The sequence below is a fragment of the Phascolarctos cinereus genome, unplaced genomic scaffold (assembly GCF_003287225.1).
Source record: "Phascolarctos cinereus isolate Bilbo 61053 unplaced genomic scaffold, phaCin_HiC Scaffold_4;HRSCAF=312, whole genome shotgun sequence".
Taxonomy (NCBI): domain Eukaryota; kingdom Metazoa; phylum Chordata; class Mammalia; order Diprotodontia; family Phascolarctidae; genus Phascolarctos; species Phascolarctos cinereus.
In genome coordinates this window covers 576989301-577012772 of record NW_027555847.1, presented here as the reverse complement: position 1 = coordinate 577012772, position 23472 = coordinate 576989301, and the positions used below count along the sequence as shown (strand labels likewise).

Sequence of the window (23472 nt, the reverse complement as noted above, 5' to 3'; positions counted from 1 at the left end):
TGTGAAGTACTAGGCACTGGGGAAAAACAAAGTTTAACAAAGACATCCTGCTTTCATAGGGCTTACAGACTGGTAAAACACAAAATATAGTATTATCACATCACAGTCAGTTACCCCCATTCAAGTCTTCACTATTATGTCTTTTTTTAAACTAGCTGTTACCACCTCTCCCCAACCCCTAACATCATTACTGCCAGCAGTTCTCAAGTAATAGTTGATCCCTTTAGTAACCAGGTATTTCAATCACTATTAGTTCATCTCAGAAAATTACTTAACCTAAAAACATACGGGAAGCTACATCATTAAGATTTATTCTATGAAACAGGGCAAGCCCTGAAAATGATTAATTCAGTAGTGATTTGCTGAAAGCCTATACATTAGGGCTAGCTGTCCCTATTTTTATTACTTGTATCTCTGTTCCCTTATCTTCAGTTTGCCTGTGAATAGGCAAAAATAAAAGGTGTCAAAAAAAAGTCAGTAACTGATTTTTAACAAGAGTGTTAATAGCCAAGGTCCTCTAAAAATCCCCAGTTGGACATTCTGAATGACAAGATTTTGAGCTAAGAGCTAAGACTGATTAGAAAACATATTCATATGTGATTGGTATCTAATTAAAGAGACTCAGCCACATCTTCAAGCATTAACTTTTCTTACATGAGAAAAGCTTCACATGGTACTGAGCTTATTAAGCCTTTTCCTTTCCACAAGAGCGACTATGAGATTAAGGATTATTATAGCTTCAGTGTTTTGTTATTAAAAAAAAAATTTAAACTTGGCCCATTCTCTTCTTTGTCTCCTCCCAGTTCAAAATGTTTAATCTCTTAAAGGTTAGCATGCTCTTAGACTTAGAGTTGGGCTTCACCCATTCAAGCCCAAGTTACCTTTTTGTGGTCTTGGCCTTCCCTCCTGCCCCCCCCCCCCAATTCTGGCTTTCGTAGCCACTATAGCCATTCTGCATCTGATCATAGCTCTTTCCTTTCACATAATTATTGTTTATCGGATTTGTTCTTTGAACCATTTGTTATTTTGTTGCTTGGGCAAGGTTCTATGGCTCCTGCAATTCTTTTTTCCATGACTCATTTCTTTTCCCTTCCCCTCCCCACCCAAACTCATTTATAAAAATATTAAAAAACTCTTGCTTCATCTTTTCTAGGAATTCTAGTTGAATCTAGGCTGTGTTTTTTTCTTTGAGGTCTGGTTTGCAGATATTTTGGAATCATTCTCTTCTGGCTTTTTGTCTTCAGGGTACCTTTCACCATAATAGCTTTTTCCTATGAGATTCTTTTCTTGTTGCTCACTGTTCCAGCCTATTTCTTGACTTTGGACTTGATGTTAGGACTAGTCTCTGCACATTTTTGGTGGGAAGATACAGATCAATTATTCCAGGATTTCAGTAACAGCTCAGGCTAGAGACCTGCAAGCTTTTAGTGTTCCCAATGTGGTTTGATCCTGGGCAAAGTCTAACTACTGCTGGATTCAGCACTTATCAGCTAACTGGAAAGTTCTGTTGGTTCAAAATGATAGAATTGTAGGCTCCTCTTTGGTCTGGGATTTCTATCCTGGTTACTCCTTTGGAACCTTCAAGCTAGAAACTGCAACTGAGACCTCTTTCTGTTTCTAGGATCTAAGCCACACTAATACTGCTTACTTCCAAACTTGCTCCTCTCTCTATACATTGTTTAGAGTCTAGACGTTCCCAAAGTAGGCCATACTGCCCTCAGAGGGTCGCTGGAAAAAATCCAGGGGGGCAGTAGTAGTCTTGAGTGCAATTGAGGGGGGTGGAGCATGGAATAAAAGAGGCGGTGAAAGCATAAGGAAAGAAGATAAAAAAATTTTTTTGAAAAACCATTCGTACATGTTTCATCTGTTGTGTAACAGTTAAAATAAACATACAAAATCCAAGTTATAACCTATCAGTGGTTAAGTCTGCTGACAGGTCTTAACAAGCAAGTGTTGTCAGTGTGAGCATGCCGCACATAGTCAGAAGTCCAGCATGCATCAGCAGGAATATGTGTAATGACTTGTTTACAATATGATACTACACAGTTATGTGATGCAGTACTGCATCATCAAAATTTCAATGCAGGAAAAAACCCCACAAATTTATAATAAATTATTAATGATGTATCATTAAAAAAATTATGTATTGTTTCAAATGCTGCAAATTTCAAAACAACAACAAATGTTAAAGAGTTAAAGAAAGTAGATTTCCAGGGTGGAGGGGGGTGCACTGAGTAATTTTTTTGGGGGGAGCTAGGCAAGGGGGTTGACTTGCCCAGAGTCACACAGCTAGTGAGTGTTATATATCTGAGGCCAGATTTGAACTCAGGTCTTCCTGAATCTGAGGCCAATGCTCTATCCATTGCACCACCTAGCTGCCCCTAAAAAAATTTTTTTAAAGGAGGTGGTAGGCCAAATAAGTTTGGGAATCTCTGGTTTATACCCTGTAGGCACTCCTTACCTAAGGACACCACCCTTAGGCACAGGTATCCTTTTCAGTCCATCCTGGATCTGTGACCCAGAACTAGATAATGGGTGACAAAACTACAAAACTGCTAGTTGGCACCATTCCCACTCTTAGTGTGGGTCTCAAACCTCCTCTTGCCCTAGTACACTGATTTCTTTGTACTGGAGTGCCCTGCATGGCATGTTCCTGGCCATACTTCTTCCTCATTGTCACAGACTTCTGTCTCCCTATGCCAACAGAGTATGGAAAAATGACTGTCATTTTTTCTTCAATTCATCAATGAGGATTGAAACTAATTTGTTTTCTACATCTGCTTGGAAGTTTTTGGTGGGGAAAGCTTCCGACACTTCTTTGTGTCATACTGGCTCCACCTCCCAAAACACCCGCTACTTAGTAATTCATTGTTGTTATTATTTGGGTCTGTGCCTCTGTGATCCTGGAATTGAGTACCATTTTTACTGTATTATGGATGTATTTATTATTTCTGCATCTTTACACTTATTTGCAATATCTCTGTGCCATAACAGATGGTTAATTTTTGTTAAAAGTTCTATATGGTGCTGAAAAATACATATATTCTTTTGTAGACCCATTTAGAAAATGCATTAAGTGTTTTAATGCTAGTTTCTCTAGCAACAGTTCTCTATTTCCCCTTTTTGTTTATCTTTGGATTTATCAATCCAAAATGGAGAGATATTGAAATGTGCCACTGCTATTTTACTGTCTTCTTGTGTTACTTTACTTGTCATTGTTGCTAATTTCATGTGAAGGACATAAGTTCAATACTGATGGTGGTTTATTGTTTATGGATTCTTTTCAGCATGTTTTGCTGGCATATTTTCACACATTTAAGCTTATCTTCATAGAGTTCATTTTTGTTATCCCATTAATGAATTACCTCACATCTATCACATTTAAATAATTCACATATTGCAACTGGCATATTTCAGTGAAACAATATTAGAATTCATAGTAGGGGATTTTAATATAGATGCTGTTTTCTCAAACACCCTCTCCTCAGTCTCCTCAACTCACAAGACCTTATTTATACTTCACCTTCATTGCATCTCAGCCAACATAAAGCTATAGTTATGCTCTTGACTTCAGCATCACCACAAGTTCCATGATCAAGAATTCTGAAATTTCTTCATACAATAACAACTTCCTATCATTCTATCTCTGTGTCTAATTCTCCTTGAACCTTTTATTCATTCTCACCATGACCTTTCTCTGTACTTTCCCAGGATCTAGCCAAACTTTATTATTTTCCAAATCTTGCCCCTTTAGTTAACTAGTTCAGCCTAGTAACTATCATAAGCTATGTCCTCTTGCCTATTGCCATTCATAACTTCACAAATCTGATCATTTGACTTCTTCACTCCTACTGTGCATGCTGCTAAAAAGTACTGGCTGGGTCCATTGCAAATAGCCAGGCCCTAACTGCAGCAGGGTTATCTTTTAACTCTTTAATTCATTTTCTATCACCCTTCCCCCACAGCAGCTCTCTTCTCAAGCTTCCTCTACTCTCTTAACAGAGGGACAAATTCACCACAAACTTCCTCTTCTTCCCTACTCTACATGTCCAAAGCACTTAGCATCATTCCCCATTCTTCTTTCTTTACTCTAGTCTCTGATGAAGTCAGACTTTTGCCTGATCAGGCCAAATCTACTTAGAAGTGTGATAAGGCAGGTAGGTAGTAAAATAGCTAGTACTGGATGTAGAGTCAGGAAGATCTGAATTAAAATCCTTCCTCAGATTCTAGGTGTATGATCCTGGACAAATCATTTAAACCCTATTTGCTTTAGTTTTCACATATTTAAAACAAATAATGATAGCACCTACAACCAATATTTGGTATGAAAATAAAACAAAATAATATATGTAAAATGTTTTGCAAATTTTAAAGTGCTATAAAACAAGAGTTATTATCGATTCCATTTCCTCTTCTGGTAGACTGCACCACCCCACTCTACCCCTTCTGTTTTACTTTTCAACTTCTATCTACTAGGGAGATAATCCTAGTCTTACAAATCTGATAACTTTTCCTTTCTTCTCATCTTCCCAGACCTCTCTGCAACATTTGTCACTGCTGACCACTCTTTCCTCCCTTTCTCTTTTCTGGTTTTTCATGACATTGCTGTCTTGGTTCTTCTATGTATGTATGTGTATGTATGTATGTATGTATGTATGTATGTATGTATGTATGTATGTATGTATGTATGTTCTATGACACTCAGGCTCTTGGCTGGATCATCATCTATTTCACATCCCTTTCCTGTGTATGTATTCCAAGACTCTATCATGGGTTCTCCTCTCTCTACACTATCATTTAATGGCCACTTAATGATGATCTCTATGGAAATAACTCTCAAATCTCTATATTCAACACAACTCTCTCCAAGCTCCAATTAGAGATCTGCAACTGCCTAGTGGATATTTCCAACTAGATGTCCCATAGCCATCTCAAACTCAACATGTGCAAAATGTAACTCACTCTCCATCCTCCTCTATCAAATATACCCCACTTCCTGTCTTTGCATTTAAGGCACCAACATCCTTCTAGTCACCTAGGTTTGCAAGTTGTGAACACAACTTCTTCTTTATCCTCACTCCACATATCCAATCAGTTGCCAAGTCTCACCAATCCCACCTCTACATCTCTTGCCAAGTCTCCTCTCCAGTCACATGGAAACCAGGCTATTTCAGCTCCTTAGTACCTCCTACACAGACTATTGCAATAGTCTCCTAACTGGCATACCTACCTCAGATCTCTTGCTTTTTTATTAACTCATTTCCCACATAGGTGTCAAATTTCCCACGCTCAAGAAGCTTCAGTGATTCCCTATTGTGTCTAGGATAAAATACCAAAAATTCCTCTTCTTAAATCATTTTATCATTTCCTAAATAGTTCTAACCTATCTTTCCAGAATGATTTCACATTATTCACCCTCACACATTGTATATTACAGGCAAACTGATTTGCTGTACCAATACACAACATTCTACTTCTCTACCTCCACACCTTTGCACAGATTCTCATTCGTGAAAGTCTCACTTTCCCCTCTTCAACTCTCTGATCCCTTCAAGATTCAGCTCAAATGATGCTTCCTACAAGAGACAAAGCCCAATTGTCAGTCCTTCCCTAGAATTTGTATTTTGTTTCACCTACTTACCTGAATACAGTGGACAGAACAGTAGATGGAGGGCTGGACCTAGAGTCATGAAGATCTGAGTTCAAACAGTGCCTCAGACACCACCTTAGCTGTGTGACACTGGCAAGTCACTTAACTAAGTCTCAGTTTCCTCATATGTAAAAGGGGGACAATAATAGCACCTATATTTCAGGGTTGTTGCAAGAAAAAAATGAGATAATATTTGTTAAGGGCTTTAACCTTAAGTGATATATACATATATATACACACACACACACATATATACATATCTGTATATATGCTTTAATTATCATTATTATATACATGTTGTTTCCCCTTGAATAACTATAAGTTCCTTGAGGGCTGGGAATATTTACATTTTTGTCTATCTTCAAACCCTAGTAGAGTAACTGGGGTAATATAAGCTTGTGTAACTCAATTATAACTTATGTACCTAACATATATTTCTAAATTATTGTCTTTCTGTTAATTAAGAATCATGACATGGAAAACCGATCTTTAAAAAACCTTTCTACAATCAAACTATCTTAGTAGCTACTTCTCAATTGTTAGAATATCCTACATTTTCTCATATTTGATAACCCTCATTGTTTTTTTCAGAAACCCATGTTTTCTAAGGTGATTTCAATGTTATTTCTGAAAAGCAAAAATTTTTCAGTATTTAAAATAAGAATTACCAAAATATTTTTCAGTTTTAATATCTACAAAGAAACATACTACAGCCACATTTGTTAGCCTTGAAATCATATAATGTGGATATTATCTTTCATGTCTGATATGAATGTCTCCTGGTATAGTTTAAGCACATACACATCCTACTGTTTTTAGAAACATAGAACAATTTAATAACCACCTATCATGTAATTCTTTACATGCATAATTTTAAAAATCCTTTAGTTGTGAAATTATCCTGGTGTGTCAGAGTCAAGAATATGGGAAAAGAGTCTATGTAGCCAATGGGATCACTGCTTTTATTTAACCTGTACAGAATAAATTGTGAATTTTGAATAAAAAGGCAGAACACAATCTAAGTTAGTATGTAGAAAAATAAAATTTTGGCAAAGTAAAAAGTGTTATATCGGGAAAATAAGTAGTATGCCAGTATTTTCTGTACTCACCTAGCAGTGAAATATGTTACAGATATAATATTTTAAGAAATCAGTTTCGTGGGTATATAAAATTTTGTATAAGTTAATTTAATGGAATTTACAGTGCATATTGAAAGCATGATACAAATGGTAATTTTAATTTTCTTATATTAATAAGGAAGCACAGTTTGCTACAGGTAGCACTTAACATAATTCACATCAGATTTATAATTTGTTACACATCTTTGCAGTTCAGCAAATGCCCTCAATACTGGTAAAAACAATTCTAAAATGTTGTTCACTTAGGACAGAAAATAACTTTGTCTACATTTAAAAAATGACAAGATTTTAATATATGCTTATTTAATTCAGGTATATAGAATTTTACATGAACTTAAAGAGGGATGAAAATATTTCAAGACTAATAGAAAATCATTAGTTTTATAGTTTAAGTGTTCAAAAGCTTATGTAACTGTTGATTGATTTGGATTTATGTAACCAAAACTTGGAACATAAAAAAGTAGTGAAAGTTCACATTACCTTTCACCTATTTCTAAATATCAAATTACATCAGTTTATCATGAACCTAATTTGAACTATAATCAGAGATTAAAATTAAGCAAAACAAAAAAACCTCTAGGAATAACAGAATTTCTTTTAAAAAAAATTGAAAATTACCTAGCATCCCAAGGTAATATGTAAACAAACCTTTATGCTGCTCAATGAGTTGCGTCCAGTTCCTATAATAAACTGTTAAGTGGCATCAGTTGTATAGCATTCACTTTATCGTACGTGACTGTTATGTAGGCAAAGGTTTCATTCATTATTTTTGCCACATCATTAAAGTAGCAGAGAGGGGTTAACCTCAACTGTTATGCTTATTTTAAAAATAAGTTGACAGAATTAGGCATCTGTCTTCAGAAAAGCCAGCAGAATTTTTCTATGTACCCTAGGTAAGTGTTGACCTAAGTCTTTAATACCATCCTGAACAGCCATGCAATTAAACAACCTTGGGAGATATTGCATAAGGTAGAGCATGGAGCAGTTTGCACATTTTTGTTTCTGGATAATACAGCCAAGGTAAAGCAAATCCAGGTCTTTTTCAATGGTTGTAATGTTTCATATACTTAGAGCTCTATAAAACTAGAGCCACTAGTATATAAGTATATGTACACATATATATTTTAAATAAAGTCTCTTGTCTGCTTCAAAATTTAAGGGTGTTTGCTTTTTTACTGGTCAGTCATCTCAAGGGGGCAATAAATACAAGTAAAAAAGGCTGAACTGTTTTGCATATCTTTGTGGAAGAATGTAGAACATTTACACGTTTTAGAGTTCCAGAAAGGTCACTGTATGGACTGAACAGCTTATGTACAACATCTGTGCAATTTTACTTGGCTGAGTATTTTAATGCAAGAGCTCCTCTTGGACAAGAAGCCACAGTTATTCTTGTCCAAATCCCTCTGTCTCTTCTATTGCAAAAAGCAGTTTCTCCTTTAGCTGTTCGTAGCTTTTATATGGTGGTAGATCCAAACGATTAAAGCTGAATAAGAAGAGATAAAATAAGTCACATGTATTAGTAGTGAACTGCATTTAAGAAAATTATAATGTATTTTTAAACCTAAGTTTGAATACTTATCTGTAAAAACAGGGATAATAATAGCACCTACCTCCCAAAACCGTTGTGAGGATCAAATAATTATTTGTAAACTGTTTTGCAAACCTTGTAATACTATAAAACATTAGTTACTATTATTAATAATATCAACCTCTTAAAATTTTATTGTCCAGATACAGATATAAATTCTCACAGCATTCCCACAGAAAATTGAAAATACAGTCAGTATTTGTTTAATATAAGTGTTCCTTTAGGCAGCCCTGCCTCCTCCCTAGCTCTGCTGCCCCACAAGTGGCTTCAGTGCCTAGAGTGGAAGATCCCTGGCCTGAGGCTGCCCTGGCTCCCCACCCTACCCCACCCTCAACTCAGGAGCCAGAGCTCAGGCCTGCCCACTGGGGAGCTGAATGTGTGCAATGTGAATTTATGCAAAATGAGAACAGGGTCTTTATAGCCACAGAGGGTAGATGAAGATCATGTATATTAAAAGAAAATTACTCAATTACCTGCAATTCAAAATTATGCAAATATTTGTCTGCCTATGTTCCAGTTTCTTATGACATCTATAGTTCTGTGTCTTGATGTATAATAATACACACACACACACACACTCTCCTTTAACCATTCTAAGTATTCTAGCTCTCCTTTAACCATTCTAAGTATTCCACTTTTCTGCCTTCTCCCCCTTCCCACCCCCTGGAAACTCTATGCCTAAAATAACATTTTATACTTTCAAGAAGGAGTTTGATTCCTTGATATTTAATAAATATTTAAAAGAATACAAAATCTCAAATGTCAACGTTCCTAAAAAGAAAAAGAGTAAACTAACAATTTTTCAGGTCACGACAGTAGCTGAGGACGATGAATATTTGTCTATATAGGAAGGATCACACTGTAAAAAAAGAGCACCAGTTTAAGAACCAGAAAATGTGGACTCTGCTGCCTGTTCAATTCATCTTGTCTGGCCCTAATAATATTTTTAAAAGAATTTAAAATACTGAATTGTAATACCTATTAAATAAACTCAAAAGTGGTATTTCTAAGCATACTCATGGTGGAATCTAATTACAGGATGTTTGATACTAGTTTGTGACATACCAGCAACATATTTATATGCCATAAACAGAGGACTATGCACAATACCTCAGAACCAAGAGATACTTAAAGCCCCCTTGTATTTAAAAAAAAATTAAAAAAAGAGAGGTTATTAAACTCACCATGTATGACTTCGTGGTAACCAGGTTTCTTTGCCAACTTTTTCAATGCAAAACTTCTGAGGACCATTACTCCCTGAATTAGGGAAACAAAATTTAAATGGCTTGTTAAACATGTTTATACTTAGCAAGCAGTTAAATTTCAGAATGACTATAATGTCGTTGAGCCAAGAGTTTGTAAAAATTATTAGTAATTTAACTAGTTTTTTCACCCTTTTCTTATAACTACCTGGCATAAATTCTAAGTCTTAGTTCTGGCAAGTGACCCCATTTAAGCTTCAAAGAACAGAGACTCAATTAATCCATGGTATACTGCTAGTCAAAATGTTATTTCCGAAGAAAGAGAAATCTAATGATTACACTGCCCATTTGTAATCATAAATGAACCTACAGAGCAATTGTAATGAATCATGCATACCCATGAGCTCAGCAAATCCTCCTAAGGGTAGTCGGCAGGTTCCAGTGACAAACTGCATTAGACGCATTCTAACTTCATTGTCTGTCTCTTTCACAAACTGTGAAACAAAAATTATTCAAACTTAAAGCAACACAAAATCAATAATAAATTGCCTGGACCTGAAATGTTCAAAATACTAATATAAAACAATGAAACTATCTGGAAAATCATATGGCTTGGAGACGGCAGTATGTAATAATGAACAGAAAAAAAACACCAGTATGAATTTTAATCATATTTTCAGTTACATGCTGAAGAAAATTATTGATAAAATTTCTACTTTAAAGGTATAACAGATATATGTATATATATATATATTTTTTTTGGCTACACAATGGGGTTAAATGATTTGCCCAGGGTCACACAGTAAGTGTCAAGTGTCTAAGGTCAGATTTGAACTCAGGTCCTCCTGATTAAAGGCCAGAGCTCTAACCACTGCACCACCTAGCTGCCCCCAGACATTTTTTTAAAGACAAAATTAATACCAAGATTTTTAAAACTGATGGAACTAGTTGTTTTTCCAAACTCAAAGTTTCTCCACATAATTACAATTCAATGAATTTAAAGCAGATTAACAGATGGTATTTAAGAGATGAGTATTAGATCTGTTTTCCAAGGTGATTAGGGAAAAAGGAAAATAACCTATACGTCCTAAAATATTTATCATAGCCTTCTTTGTGATGGCAAAGCACTGGAAATTGAGGAGATGTCCATCAACTGGGGAATGACTGAACAAGTTGTGGTATATGAATATAATGGAATACTATTGTGTTATAAGAAATGATGAGCTGGTTAATTTTAGAAAAACAAGAAGATTTGCATGAAATAATGAAGAATGAAATGAACAGAACCAAGAGAACATTGTATACAATAACAGCAACATTTTTCAAAGAACAACTAAGTTATTTTGAATATTATAATTACTCAAATCAACTACAAAGAACCTATGAAGGAAGATGCTATCCACCTCCAGAGAAAGAACTGGTTAAACAGAAGTGTGTATAGTATGGTTTTACACATACATAAAAATCTGTTTCAAATGGTGGCCTTCTCTAGTGTGGGGTGGGGGGGAGGGAGAAAAAAAAATTTTTAAGTGCGCAGCAGAGAACAAAAGAAAACTCAGAAGAAAGCATAGAAAAGCAGGGTGTTGCTTTTTTTTATTTTATAGCTTTCATTTTTTAACTAATTTATTTTAACTTATCAACAATCACTTCCATAAGCTTTTGAGTTTTAAATTTTCCCTCCTTCCTCCCCCTACCCCCCCTCCCCAAGATGGCATGCAATCTGATATAGGCTATACATATAACATTCCTATTAAACATATTTTCACATTAGTCATGTCGTAAGGAAGAATTAGAACCAAGAGGAGGAACCACAAGAAAGAGAAAACAAAACAAAAGAAAAAAATATTAAGTAGTATGCTTTGATCTGCATTCAGACTCCATAGTTCTTTCTTTGGATGCGGATAGCATTTTCCATCATGAGGCCTTTGGAGATGTCTTAGATCCCTGTACTGCTGAGAAGGGTCTGTCTGTATCCATTATGAGCCTTTCCATTATCCTTTGGGTGACCCTTATTTAATTCTTTGACAACTTTGTTTCAAATGAAGCTTGGAGTTATTAAAAATACTCTGAAATTTTTCAAAGGAATTATAGCTTCATCTTGTCCTCTTATTTAACTCTGGGCCCACCTTACTATCCAATTGCACAGTCTAGTCCATTCAAGGTATATGCAATGTATGAATCCAGCTCATGGGTTGACCAGCTAACGTGCATATTACAATTGAGTCAACTGGCATTCTTTACCCATTTATCTTTCCTATGTGGTTAGTTAAAGGCAGCTAGGTAGTGTGATAGATAGAGTACAGAGCTGACAGTCAGAAGATGTGATTTCAAATATGGCCTCAGACACTAGCTGTGTGACCCAGGCAAGTCACTTAACACCTATTTGCCTCAGTTGCTTATCTGCAAAATGGGGACACTGGAGAAGGAAACAGCAACCTACTCCATTATCTTTGCCAAGAAAACTCCACGGACAAGTCCATGGGTCACAAGTGAATGACTGAAGGACAACAATGTGGTTAGTTAAGCCAAACTCAGTTTAATGATCATGGGTCTCATTAGGAGGTTCAGCAGTGTTCCAGGGCTTGATATAATCAGTACAATGTTATATGCAAAAAGGAAGTTTTTATCTTTTTCATTTATATTCTATTATAGGCTTCCTTTATAATTGTAAAAAGCATCTCTGGCAGGAATGCATTTCTTTGTTTTGTGCCTTTTTTTATATTATTAATGAGATGATCAATGGAAAAAAAGTACTTCTTTTGTTATGTTTCTCAATCCATCAATAAACATTTATTAAGGCTTACTATGGGCCAGTCACTGTGCTAAAGTGCTGGGACACAAAGACAGGCAAAAGTCAGTTCCTGCCCTCAAGGAACTTACAATCTAAAGGGGAAAACAACATATATACAAAGCAAGATATATACATATACATATTTTATATATATATATATGAATTAGCAGCTGGGAAGGGCTTCCTGTAAAAGATAGGAAGGAAAGGAAGCCAGGGAAAGTCAGCAGAGAGCGTGGAAGGAGAGCATTCTAGGCATGGGAGGTAGTCAGAATAAATGCCCAGAGCAAAGAAATGGAGTATCTTGTTTGTAGAACAGTTAAGATGCCATCATCAGTTCAGTAACTGAAGACCACAGGGCAGTCAGCAAGCTATAAGAAAATTGGAAATGCAGGAGGGGGCTAGGTCTTGAACAGCCCTGGATGTCAAATAGAGCACTTTGCATTTGATCCTGGAGGAGACAGGGAGCCTTACTGAGAAACGGGGAGATATGCTGAACCGGCATTTTAGGAAAATTGCTTTAATAGTTGAATGGAGGATGGAATGGAGTGGAGAAAGATGTGAGGCAGGCAGAACCACCAGCAGGTTACTGCAAAGTAGGCCAAGTGTGAAATGAAGAGGGCCTGGACCAGGGTGGTAGCAGTGTCAGATGAGAGAAGGGCAGGTATTTGAGAGATATTGCAGAGGTGAAATGAATAGGCCGTGGTAACAGATTGAAGGATGACTCTTAGGTTGTAAGCCTGAGGATTTTACGATTTTGATTTATAGATGGCATTCCTTGCAGGAGTGCCTTTAAGATAGCATTTTCCTCTACAGAATCACTTGCTTTTTTATAGTCAATAAACAGTAAGTAAAGTGAGATCTCACAATGTCTATATCTTCAATAATTGTGACTCAAGTGGAATTTAGCAGAAGCCTGGAAACTTCAGTCTAAATTTTGGATCTATTACATACTACCTGTGTAAACTTGATCAAATTAGCAGAATGTAAGCTCTCTGAGTGCAGAAACTATTTAATTTTTGTTTCTGTATCCTCAGTACTTTGTATACAACAAAGGCTTAGCAAATGCTTGTTGAATTGCAGAGAAAGCCACCAAACTTCTTAGGGCTCAGTTTCCTCAATTCCATCATGAGAGATTTGGACTCTAATGTCCCTTTCAGCTCTTCTACCTATGATTTGAAAGTACTTGCTGGGGCAGCTAGGTGGTGCAGTGAATAGAAAACCAGCCCTGGAGTTAGGAGGACTCGAGTTCAAATCCGGCCTCAGACACTTAATACTCACCAGCTGTGTGACCCTGAGCAAGTCACTTAACCCCAACTGCTGGGGGGATGGAGGGGAAGGGGGAAGGAGACTTGCTTACTTAACACATAAGAAAAGGTTAATACCTAACCTATCATTTTTTTGGCATAGAATCACATCTTAATTTAAAAGTATAACAAATCAATACCTGCCAGAACCAAATGATCTGCTTGCTATTTCTTGTGTAATGTCGATATACAGTATTTCTCTGCCAGTCTGCTAAATCAACTTCTTGCATGCCACACAACATCACCTGAGAATCAAGCAAAAGAAATGTTGAGTTAAATGACTATAAGATTATGATTTGGTACATGAACAAAACCACTCTGAGATTCTGAGGACGATTCTATGAATTATGGTGAGTGGGGGGACAAGTGGGAAATAAGATCACAATATATACTTCATAGTAGATGACCTTTTAGAGTAGATACTTTTTTAGCGCTTTACATTTCTCACTGAAAGATAATTTTAACAATGGTAGAAGGCTATGAAAACTGAAGAGAAAAGGCCAGAACTACTTATTTCCCCCAAGAGAAGCATATTAAGTCATACATAATGAAGAAAATGTTACTCCTATGTTGACCAAAAAAAGAACACAGTAAATACAAACATGCAAACTTAGGAACACTAAAACAGAAGCATCTGATGATATTCTTAGAATATACAAAATTCTATTAAAATAACAACAATATATTTGGTAGAATAAATATAGTAATACAATGGAAAGAATAGCAGACCTGGAGTCAAAAGCCCTGGATCTTAACTTTATGTATTACTAACCATGAACCTCAGAGTCCTTGTCTATAAAATTGAGATAATCCTAGATGGCTAGGTTATCAGAAAAGTAATTTCTAAGTTCTTTTTTTTTTTTTGGCTAGGCAATGGGGTTAAGTGACTTGCCCAGGGTCACACAGCTAGAAAGTGTCAAGTGCCTGAGGCCAAATTTGAACTCAGGTCCTCCTGAATCCAGGGCCGGTGCTCTATCTACTGTGCCACCTAGCTGCCCTGTAAGTTCTAAAGCTTCATATAAATGTAAGCTATTTAAGTTTTTAAAGTACTTTTAAGGTCTCTATGTGATTTACATACAATATCTCATCTAAGTCAAAACTGTGAGATAGGTACTATAAGAATTATTTTCTTCATTTTTATAGATGAGGAAACAGACTTATAGGGTTTAAGTGACTTGCCCATGGTTACAAGGTTAATGTCAGAGGCAAGATCTGAACATAGTTCTTCCCGTCTCCAAGACTAGAACTGTATCCACTATGTGCAATTCCTCATTCATCGGGCATCATTATAGGAGCAGCTAGATGGCATGGTGGGTAGAACACTGACCCTGAAGTCAGGAGGACCTGAGTTCAGATCTGACCTCAGACCAAACACTTGACATTTACTAGCTGTGCGACCCTGGGCAAGTCACTTAACCCCAATTGCCTAAAAATTAAAAAAAAAACCTTAAAAACATCAGGCATCATTAGTGAATAAGATGTTCCACATAAGTGACTATTCTAGATAAATGAATAACATTGGAAATAGGGAGGAAATAAGACATGAAAATAGGTAGATCATTTACACTTTTAAAGCACCAAACTTTTTTCATTTTCACATTTTTGGGGGAGTTATTTAAAAAATGTATTACATAGTATTAGTTCTACTCTTTGCTTCTTACCAAGCGATGTGAACATGGACAATCATATAGGGCCAAAACACCCTCACTGGTAAATCAGAGATACTATTATCTGTCCTACATACATTTAAGTGTAGTTATGAAGATTAAATGAGTTAATGTATGTGTAAGTGCTTTGAAAACTATAATACTTTTGTGCAAATGTAAGGTACTATTCATCTTTGGATGGCCGGCAGTTATAAAATCTGCAGTCATCTAATTCAAGAGATAGTATGGTACAGTAGAAAGAGCACTTGATTTGGGATCAGAGGTTCTATGGCTTATTATCTGCAAGACCAATGGCAAATCACTTAAACCCTCAATTTCTTTGGCTATGAACTAAGGAGGTTGGGCCAGATGATTGGTAAGGTTCCTTCCAGCTAGAAATAATTAAGAGTCACCCCTTGAGAGAGGCTCTACAAAAACAGGCACCGTAATTCACTCTGTAGTTGTGAATTGGTCTAGCCATGCTAGAAAACAATTTGGAAGTATGCCCAAAAAGTTACTAAACTCTTTGACCCAGGGTATCACTACCAACTAGGCCTATGCCCCAAAGAAACTGAAGAAAGATGAAAAGAATTTATATATCTATATCTATCTATCTATCTATCTATCTATCTATCTATCTATCTATCTGTATCTTTCACAGAAATTTGGGAAGACTTGTATGAATCACGCAAAGTGTGAAGAACCAGGAGAACAATTTATACAATAACAACAATACTGCAAAGACAAATAACTTTTAAAGACTAAGATCTCTCATTACTGTAGTGATCAACTATGATTCCAAAGGACAAATGATGTAGCATGCTGCCACCTCCTGAAGATGGACTCAAGATGAAGACAGAGACATACATTTTAGGATATGGGTCAATGTGGATTTTATTTTGCTTATTTACTACAAAGATTTTTCTTTTCTTTTCTTTTTGATGGGGAAGGTGGGAGAAAAATAAAGCTTGTTAAAACTGGAAAAAAATTAAACTGAGGAAAAAAGTTTCTCTTTTTAGTGTTTATTACTTTAAATCTTCTATGGATTGGGAAGCCTGATAACCAAGCTCATTAGCACATGTCAAATAAAAGTTAGTAAAGTTGTGCATGAGCACACTGAGGAATAAAATACCTGCACTGATTTAGTGACAGCTTGTGACAGTAACTTCAACCACTTAGTGGATCTTCTTATTTTCATTTGGTTTTTTGGCTAGGCAATGGGGTTAAGTGCAGCTATTAAGTAATCTTTTTATTTTCAAATTTGGGGCTGTGCTCTAGAACAGTGGTTTTCAAAGTGGGGAACACTAGATGATCAATTGGAAGTATGGGAAGAAAATATTATAACCTCTATTTTTTAAAAACAAGAAAGAAATTAAACTCCTATTTTTTGGGGGTGGATGGGTTAACTGTACCTTTTATTTTCATTACTTTAGCTACTGTATATATTGTTCTTTTGGTTATGATCACTATTCATTGTATCAGTTCAAATACAACTGATTTCTTGGCGACCGTGATATTCTAAAATTTGCAGTAATTTGTAATTGACAATAACATATACATATACATATATAAATACATATATTCTGGGAATAGATTGGAATCATTAAAGTACAGCTTCCCAAGTACAACCAAACCCAAACAAACCAAACTGACATAGTCATTCTCTCTAGGTCTGTATTTATGATGGTCATGTTTCACATGCAGTGAAGTATGCTGCAGGAAGAGTGTGAGTTCCATAATACAAAAGGGTATAAAAGCCTTTACTTGTCTGTTCATTTTTAGTATACTATAAGAGTAATGAAGTTGAGGTGTGTCTCATTTAATTAATTTATAGATTTTATTGTCTAGTTTTAACTAAACAAACCATCACAAAATGAAAAGTGGCTTAAAAATATTCTTGCAAAGAAATTTCATTTTGAAGATAAATTTACTTGTTCACATACAACTGAACAATCTGAAAATGGCAGAGCTGCCAATTTTAGTACAAGGTGTTTGTCAGTCATGTTACGATAAAGGGTGATAAAATCTGATCTGAAGAGGTGAGACCAAAAAAAATTAGAAACTATCAAAAAGATATGAAATATCAAATTATAGCCATTGTCCATAATAATGAACTCTGCCATAAGAATATATTGTGCTTTGAAATATTAACTAATGACAGTATGGTCATTATGATTATCAACACAACTAAAAACCAAAATTTTCTTGTTACAAATTAAATGTGTTCCCTATAAAAACCCTTTTATCTGCTTACTTGAAAAACTTGGAAACAGAATTTTCTAATTTGTTTTAAAACACAGTCCAAATAAAGAGTTTCAGTGGTCTTAAACTCATTAGTTAAAAATAGAGAAGTGAATGCAACAGCCTCTTATTAGTTTGTTAAAACAAATGTTTGACAATAGGAAAGATGGACATTTTACAAGCCAAATTTCAACAAAAACCTTCGCATGATTGTTGAATGGGTCTTTTAAAAAAGAATATAATGACTAAGTCCAACTAGAGGTGCATTTCTTCCATTTGTTTCTCCATATCTTTATGAAGTATCTTCTTTAGCTATGACAGGAATCATATCAAGTGTTAAAATGAAATCAAACCCACACCTTAGAATTGGTGTACCACAATGTATTTAACCATGCTTTTTTTTTAAAATAAAGTTTATTCAGTCATACTGCTCTGACTTATTAACATTCTGAGTGAGCAAAAAGGCATTTTGTATCATTAATAATTTTGAAATTTATTGTCATTTTTGTCCCATACTTTTCCATTTCTATTTTGTGTGTGTTTTGTAATATGCATAATGTTAATATAGTAGTGCATGTGTAAAATTTTAAAATAAAAATAATCTTGGGATATAGGCTCAAAATCTTTTAACTGGTAGAAATGATGATAAAAAAAAGTTTGGAAACCACTGCTCTGTGGGGGCTGGAGGGTTGAGTTTTCACAAACTGCTTGCCTCTGCAGAATGATAGTATTTAAAGTTTAAATATTTATTCTTCACAAATACTAAAATTTAAAATTGACATCACATTTTATTTTTAACAAATTTTATTTTTAACCTGAACAAAAGCTAATTTAAATGTATTGAAGAATGATCTCCAAATTAATCTATTATTTTTACTGTTTTAAAAATGAACAGATATTTATAGTGTAGTAATAACAGTAATTATATTGCAAAAGTAATTCGATGGAAGAAGAAAGTTTCAGAATTAGAAAGAGGAAATAAAGCTATGAGAAAGGATCTGAGGGGCTATCTTAAAGCTGATGTGTTTTCTTTTTTATTGCTTTACAAACTGCTGAATAAACATCTGTTGATTTAACTCTGTCCCAATGGCTTAACTCTCCTGCTAGGATGGTTTCCTAGGGTAATGACTGATAGCAAGGTAAGATGGTCATTAGTTGCAGCCCCAGTTAACCAAGTGTCTTACACAGGGGTTGGGATAAATGGATTCAAAGGCAAAGACATAAAAGTAAGGAATGAATAATCCAAGGAAAAATTCAGACTCTTCTCCTCCACTTTTGATCTATAAGGAGAGTAAGTGGCGCTAAGTAAACACAGGGAAAAGTTCAGGAATCTATGGTTCTTCCACCTCAGAAACTTTGAAAAGGTCAACTGAGAACTCTAAGTCTTTTCCAGTTTAGAACTTCAACCAAATCTTCCTGATTTTCTATACTTCTCTGACACCTTTCTTCTATAGCTATCTTTTATATTATTTCATTATTTAATTTTTAAACTCTTTTTGTTTTTTATATCTACAAGGAGACTGTGAGTGCCATGAGAGCAGGGATCATATCTTTGATCTTTTTATATCCCTATAAAATATAGCACAATGGATTAAACAAAATAATCACTACCTTAACCATAGCTATTTGTCCAGAATTCTACCCTCTCAAATCCTATATAATTGTAAGTCTGTATAGGCCACTAATTTGAGGAAACTGTTCAGAGACTACTGCCCATGACAAATTCCTTCAGCAAACTATGGCTATAAGGTAAAACTGCTTTTGCATGGGGGAGCTAATAATGGTTTTTACATTTTAAAATAAAGTTGTATTGTATTTAAAAAAGTAAAAACCATTTTTCACTAGTGCAAGGAGAGAGCCACAAGCAAAACCCCCCACCTTAGACGGTAAGATGGAAGGATTCAAAATTTTATTAATACAATGCATGTAGGCACTTCTCAGGGCAGAAAAAATCCCTACAAATTTATCATTTCCTAGAATATCTCTTTAAAAGAACCTGACCTCCAATTCTTTTTCATCAAAGTACTGAAGCCATTGAAGGGGAACAACTTCATTAAAACCATCAAGGAATGCTTTGGTCTGGTCTTGTACTCCTCGAGAAAAACGCCATTCTGCCATCAAACTGAAAATAAAGGAGATATTTTTAAAATGAACATCTGCATGGCAAGGAAAATGCTTACAAATTCTGGGATTTTCTATTACCATTTTCATGCATAAAGGCCTTTCTTCAACCCTCAATTTCCCAATGAACTACAGATATTTAGTTATTAGTATTAACATATAGTGCTATTAAATAAGCATATTCACTATAAAGAAGATGTGACATAAAACAACATATACGAGCCCAAAATTAGATCTATTTAAAATGGCGATGGCAATATTTTGGTCCAAAAATGATCATATGCTCAGGAATAAATCACACGATAAAAACTGCCACACTTCAGAATTTATTGTTATGTATTAAAGATATAATTCAGGTGGGAACAAAATAGATTTCTATTATCTACAGGTAGATGAACTGGGGGCTAAGAAAAAAAATTAAAAAGGTGAATAAAATAAAGTTTAACTTAGCATCAAAATATATTATACTCTTACTTCTTTAATACTTTCCTCATCAGGAAACTTAAATCTTTTTACATACCCTTACTAGAACATCCTCTCTTCCTCTCCCTATCAAAATTGTAACTGTTCCTCAAGTTCTATCTCCTCTATGAAGTTTTCCCCAGTAAAGTAATCTCTCCCTACCTTTTCTATATTCCCTTTGGTAAATGTATGGGTGACTCATTTGGCAATTATTATGTGAAAATAATTTGGCAAATATTATATGATAGCTAAGTTACTTTTTTTTACCTTTGTATATACAAACTCCTCAAGGGCAAGGATAATGTTTCAAATGTTTTTGTAGTAAATAGTGTTTAAAATGTTTTTAAAAATCTATAGCATCACAGTGCTTTTCACATAGATGGGCATGCCAAAATTATGTGATAAATGACTCATTAAGACATTCCTATCTAGTAGAAAGCTAAAGATAGCTTCAATTTAAGAAAAAACAAGAGACAAGGGAATTAGTGACTTCCAAAGGCTGGACATGTCAGTGGTTGGTCTAACTCGTTACTTTCTTACCAATGTTCTATATTGGGCAGTACATCTCAACCAAGATTCCAATGTTATTATAAAGAGTGCTTATGTTCAGATACACAAAGATATATTAGTAACAAATTAAAATAATACCATTAATAAAAACTTTGAAGATCAAGAGAAATTATGACCTCAGACTGTATAGACAAGGTAGGCAAAAACCATAAGTAATTAGCATTTTAAATCTTCTTTGCTGTCAAATTTTATATGAAGCATTTTGTGACACACAAAAAGTTCTAAATCATCTCGCAACAAATTTGGGGAGATCAAAATATTTTTTTTCCTCTAGACAATTAGTTTTAATAAAGGTTCTCACTAGTCTTATTCTATTGAAATACATCATCCTACCCAATATATTCTTCTTTGTTCTCCTCAGTCACCAGGATATTAGAACCTCCCAACTTCAGATCATGTGAAGTCACTTTTCCCAAAATCTCCATATCAACTGAAAAATACATTTCCAGGCCACATTCTTCAATGTTGTTGTCTCTGGATTAAAATAATAATATTAACAAAAAATATGAGCAAAAAAATTTCAAGAAAATGAGGTACTGAAAATAGAAACCTACAAACCTTATCCAGATGAGGGAATTATAGAATTCAGTATCAATAGATTCCAAATCTTTAATAGTAAGCTTCTTACTTAGCATACGCTTGTAGAATGGCAAAGAAAAACCAGTGTCAATAAACTTTCCATGAAACAGTGCCTGCCCAGAAAAATAAAAAGGTTGAGGTTTATATAATAACCACTATTTTTTCAGCACACAATAATTGAGAAATTAAAAAACTTTATAGTTGGTGAATGGCTGAATAACCCAATAGTAGGTCAATGCAATGGAATATTAACAACATTATTACAAGTAATAAATGGGGATTAAAAAGAGACTTGGAAAAACTTATTAAGTAATATGCAATGAAGAAAACAGGTCTGGATTTAATCAATTTACAAGCATTTAGTAAATTCTTACTATGTTTGCCAGGTAACATGCCAGGTGCTAGGGATACTAAGTCACTGTCTACTGTTAAGGAGCTTGTAGTCTGTGTGTGTGTGTGTGTGTGGAAGGGGGTGTAATATAGTCATCTATAAATGTGTATACAAAAAAAAAAGAAAATAAACACTAGGTAGTTAGGGAGGAAATCCAACATGATAGCTACCCCTCCCAGCTTTGTGTAATCTAAAAATTTTATAAACAAGCCATATAAGTCAATGATGAAAATGTAATGGGCACATGGTCAAAGATAAATCTCAACAGCAGAGGCTTTCCACTATACTGATTTGTTATGACCATTTTTGTGGTCTGATCACTTAAAGATTTAGAATATAGCATACTACTTCTATTTAGTCCTTATTGCTAAGAAAGCACACACTTTTCCTGATTCATATGTTTTAAACATATAAATACATAATAATAGTTGATATCAGTATGACACTTTAAGGTTTTTAAAGTGCCTTACTACATATTATCACATTTGCTCCTTGCAACAACTGTGTGATATAAGTAGGACAGGTACTATGGATTTCTACTTGACAGGCATTGGTCAAGAAAAGAAGCTAAGGAAATCTGAGGCTGAAGAAACTGAGGTTCAAATGGTTTAAATGACTTGCTTGTGGACATGGAGCTAATAAGCATATGAAGTAAGACTGAAGCTAGTCTTTTGACTCCTAATCCAGTACTCCATTACACCAGATTGCCTTTCTCTAAGATAGAATGACCATTATCTTTTTTGAATTCCTATAGGCTTAGTAGCTATTTGTAATAAAACAGAAGTCTATCCAGTACTGCCTGATTTGGTCCCCCTCAGTTAATACCACAAAGAAGAAAGAAGTAAACACTTTCTTTGGTAAATTAAATAATTCAACAGCTACACACATTTTGATGGCTAGGCTCAATATCAAGTGATTAGGAATAAATATCTTTTCTTTAAAAGACATATATAGAAATTAATTTTTTAGCACAAACTTTCTTGATTACATAGTTTTGTTAATATTCTGGAGCAAAATACATCTACCATTAAATCTAAAATGTACTCCAAATAGGAAATAATGGCTTCAGATAAGCAAAAATGTCACATATTTGATATCAGCAAATTCTAAATTCAGTTAACAAAATGGTAATATAAAAAATCAAGAACTAACCATAGCAATAAAGCGTCCAATGAAACAGAAGTATGAAAGATGATCTGGATTGATCGTTGATGCTGGATTAATCTGAAGACAGTAATTGCTTTTTCCAGCATACTCAAACAAACAATACATAGGATTCAGACTTCATGGGAAAGCAAAAAAAACCATTCTCTACAAGAAGGAAAACAGGATCGAGTCATTCTGTGTCTTCAGTTACTAAATGCACAAGGTATAAAACGAAATTATCAATGGGCATAAATCAAGCTAACACATCTCTCACCATACAAGCTTCATACATCCTTTTAATGGATGCAGGATAAATTATAAACTCTTCTGCCTAGCATGCAAGTTCTTAACTCTCCAAACTTATTTCTCACTAATCTTCTATATGTATAAGCTTTTCATGAAGTCTACTCTGTTTTTTAAACATAGCATGTACATTGTTCTACCTCCACAACTTTTGCTCACAAGGACTCAGCCAAAATGCCTTTTTTTGAGGGTGGGGCTGCAGATAGAGAATTCTCAAGTCCCATTTCACATCCTACCTTCTCCAGAAAGCACCCTTGATCAACTCTTATCACAGTCAATATTTCCTATGAATTCTCTTATCACACATTGTTTGTACCACTCCTTTCACAATTAGCATAT

The 23472-nt window shown here is 34.8% G+C and overlaps 1 protein-coding gene across 1 annotated transcript in view; it reads right to left on the bottom strand.

Moving 5' to 3' along the window:
• Positions 1-6585: 6585 nt before the first annotated feature.
• The window catches only part of WWP1 (WW domain containing E3 ubiquitin protein ligase 1), a 143751-nt gene continuing 126864 nt past the window's right edge, over positions 6586-23472 (bottom strand). The window contains 9 exon segments of the mRNA XM_078153653.1: positions 6586-8272; positions 9562-9634; positions 9977-10073; positions 13815-13919; positions 19563-19683; positions 21048-21188; positions 21273-21406; positions 22837-22967; positions 22970-22995. Of these exon segments, the coding sequence (XP_078009779.1) occupies positions 8173-8272; positions 9562-9634; positions 9977-10073; positions 13815-13919; positions 19563-19683; positions 21048-21188; positions 21273-21406; positions 22837-22967; positions 22970-22995 (928 nt within the window). The 3' untranslated portion in view covers positions 6586-8172.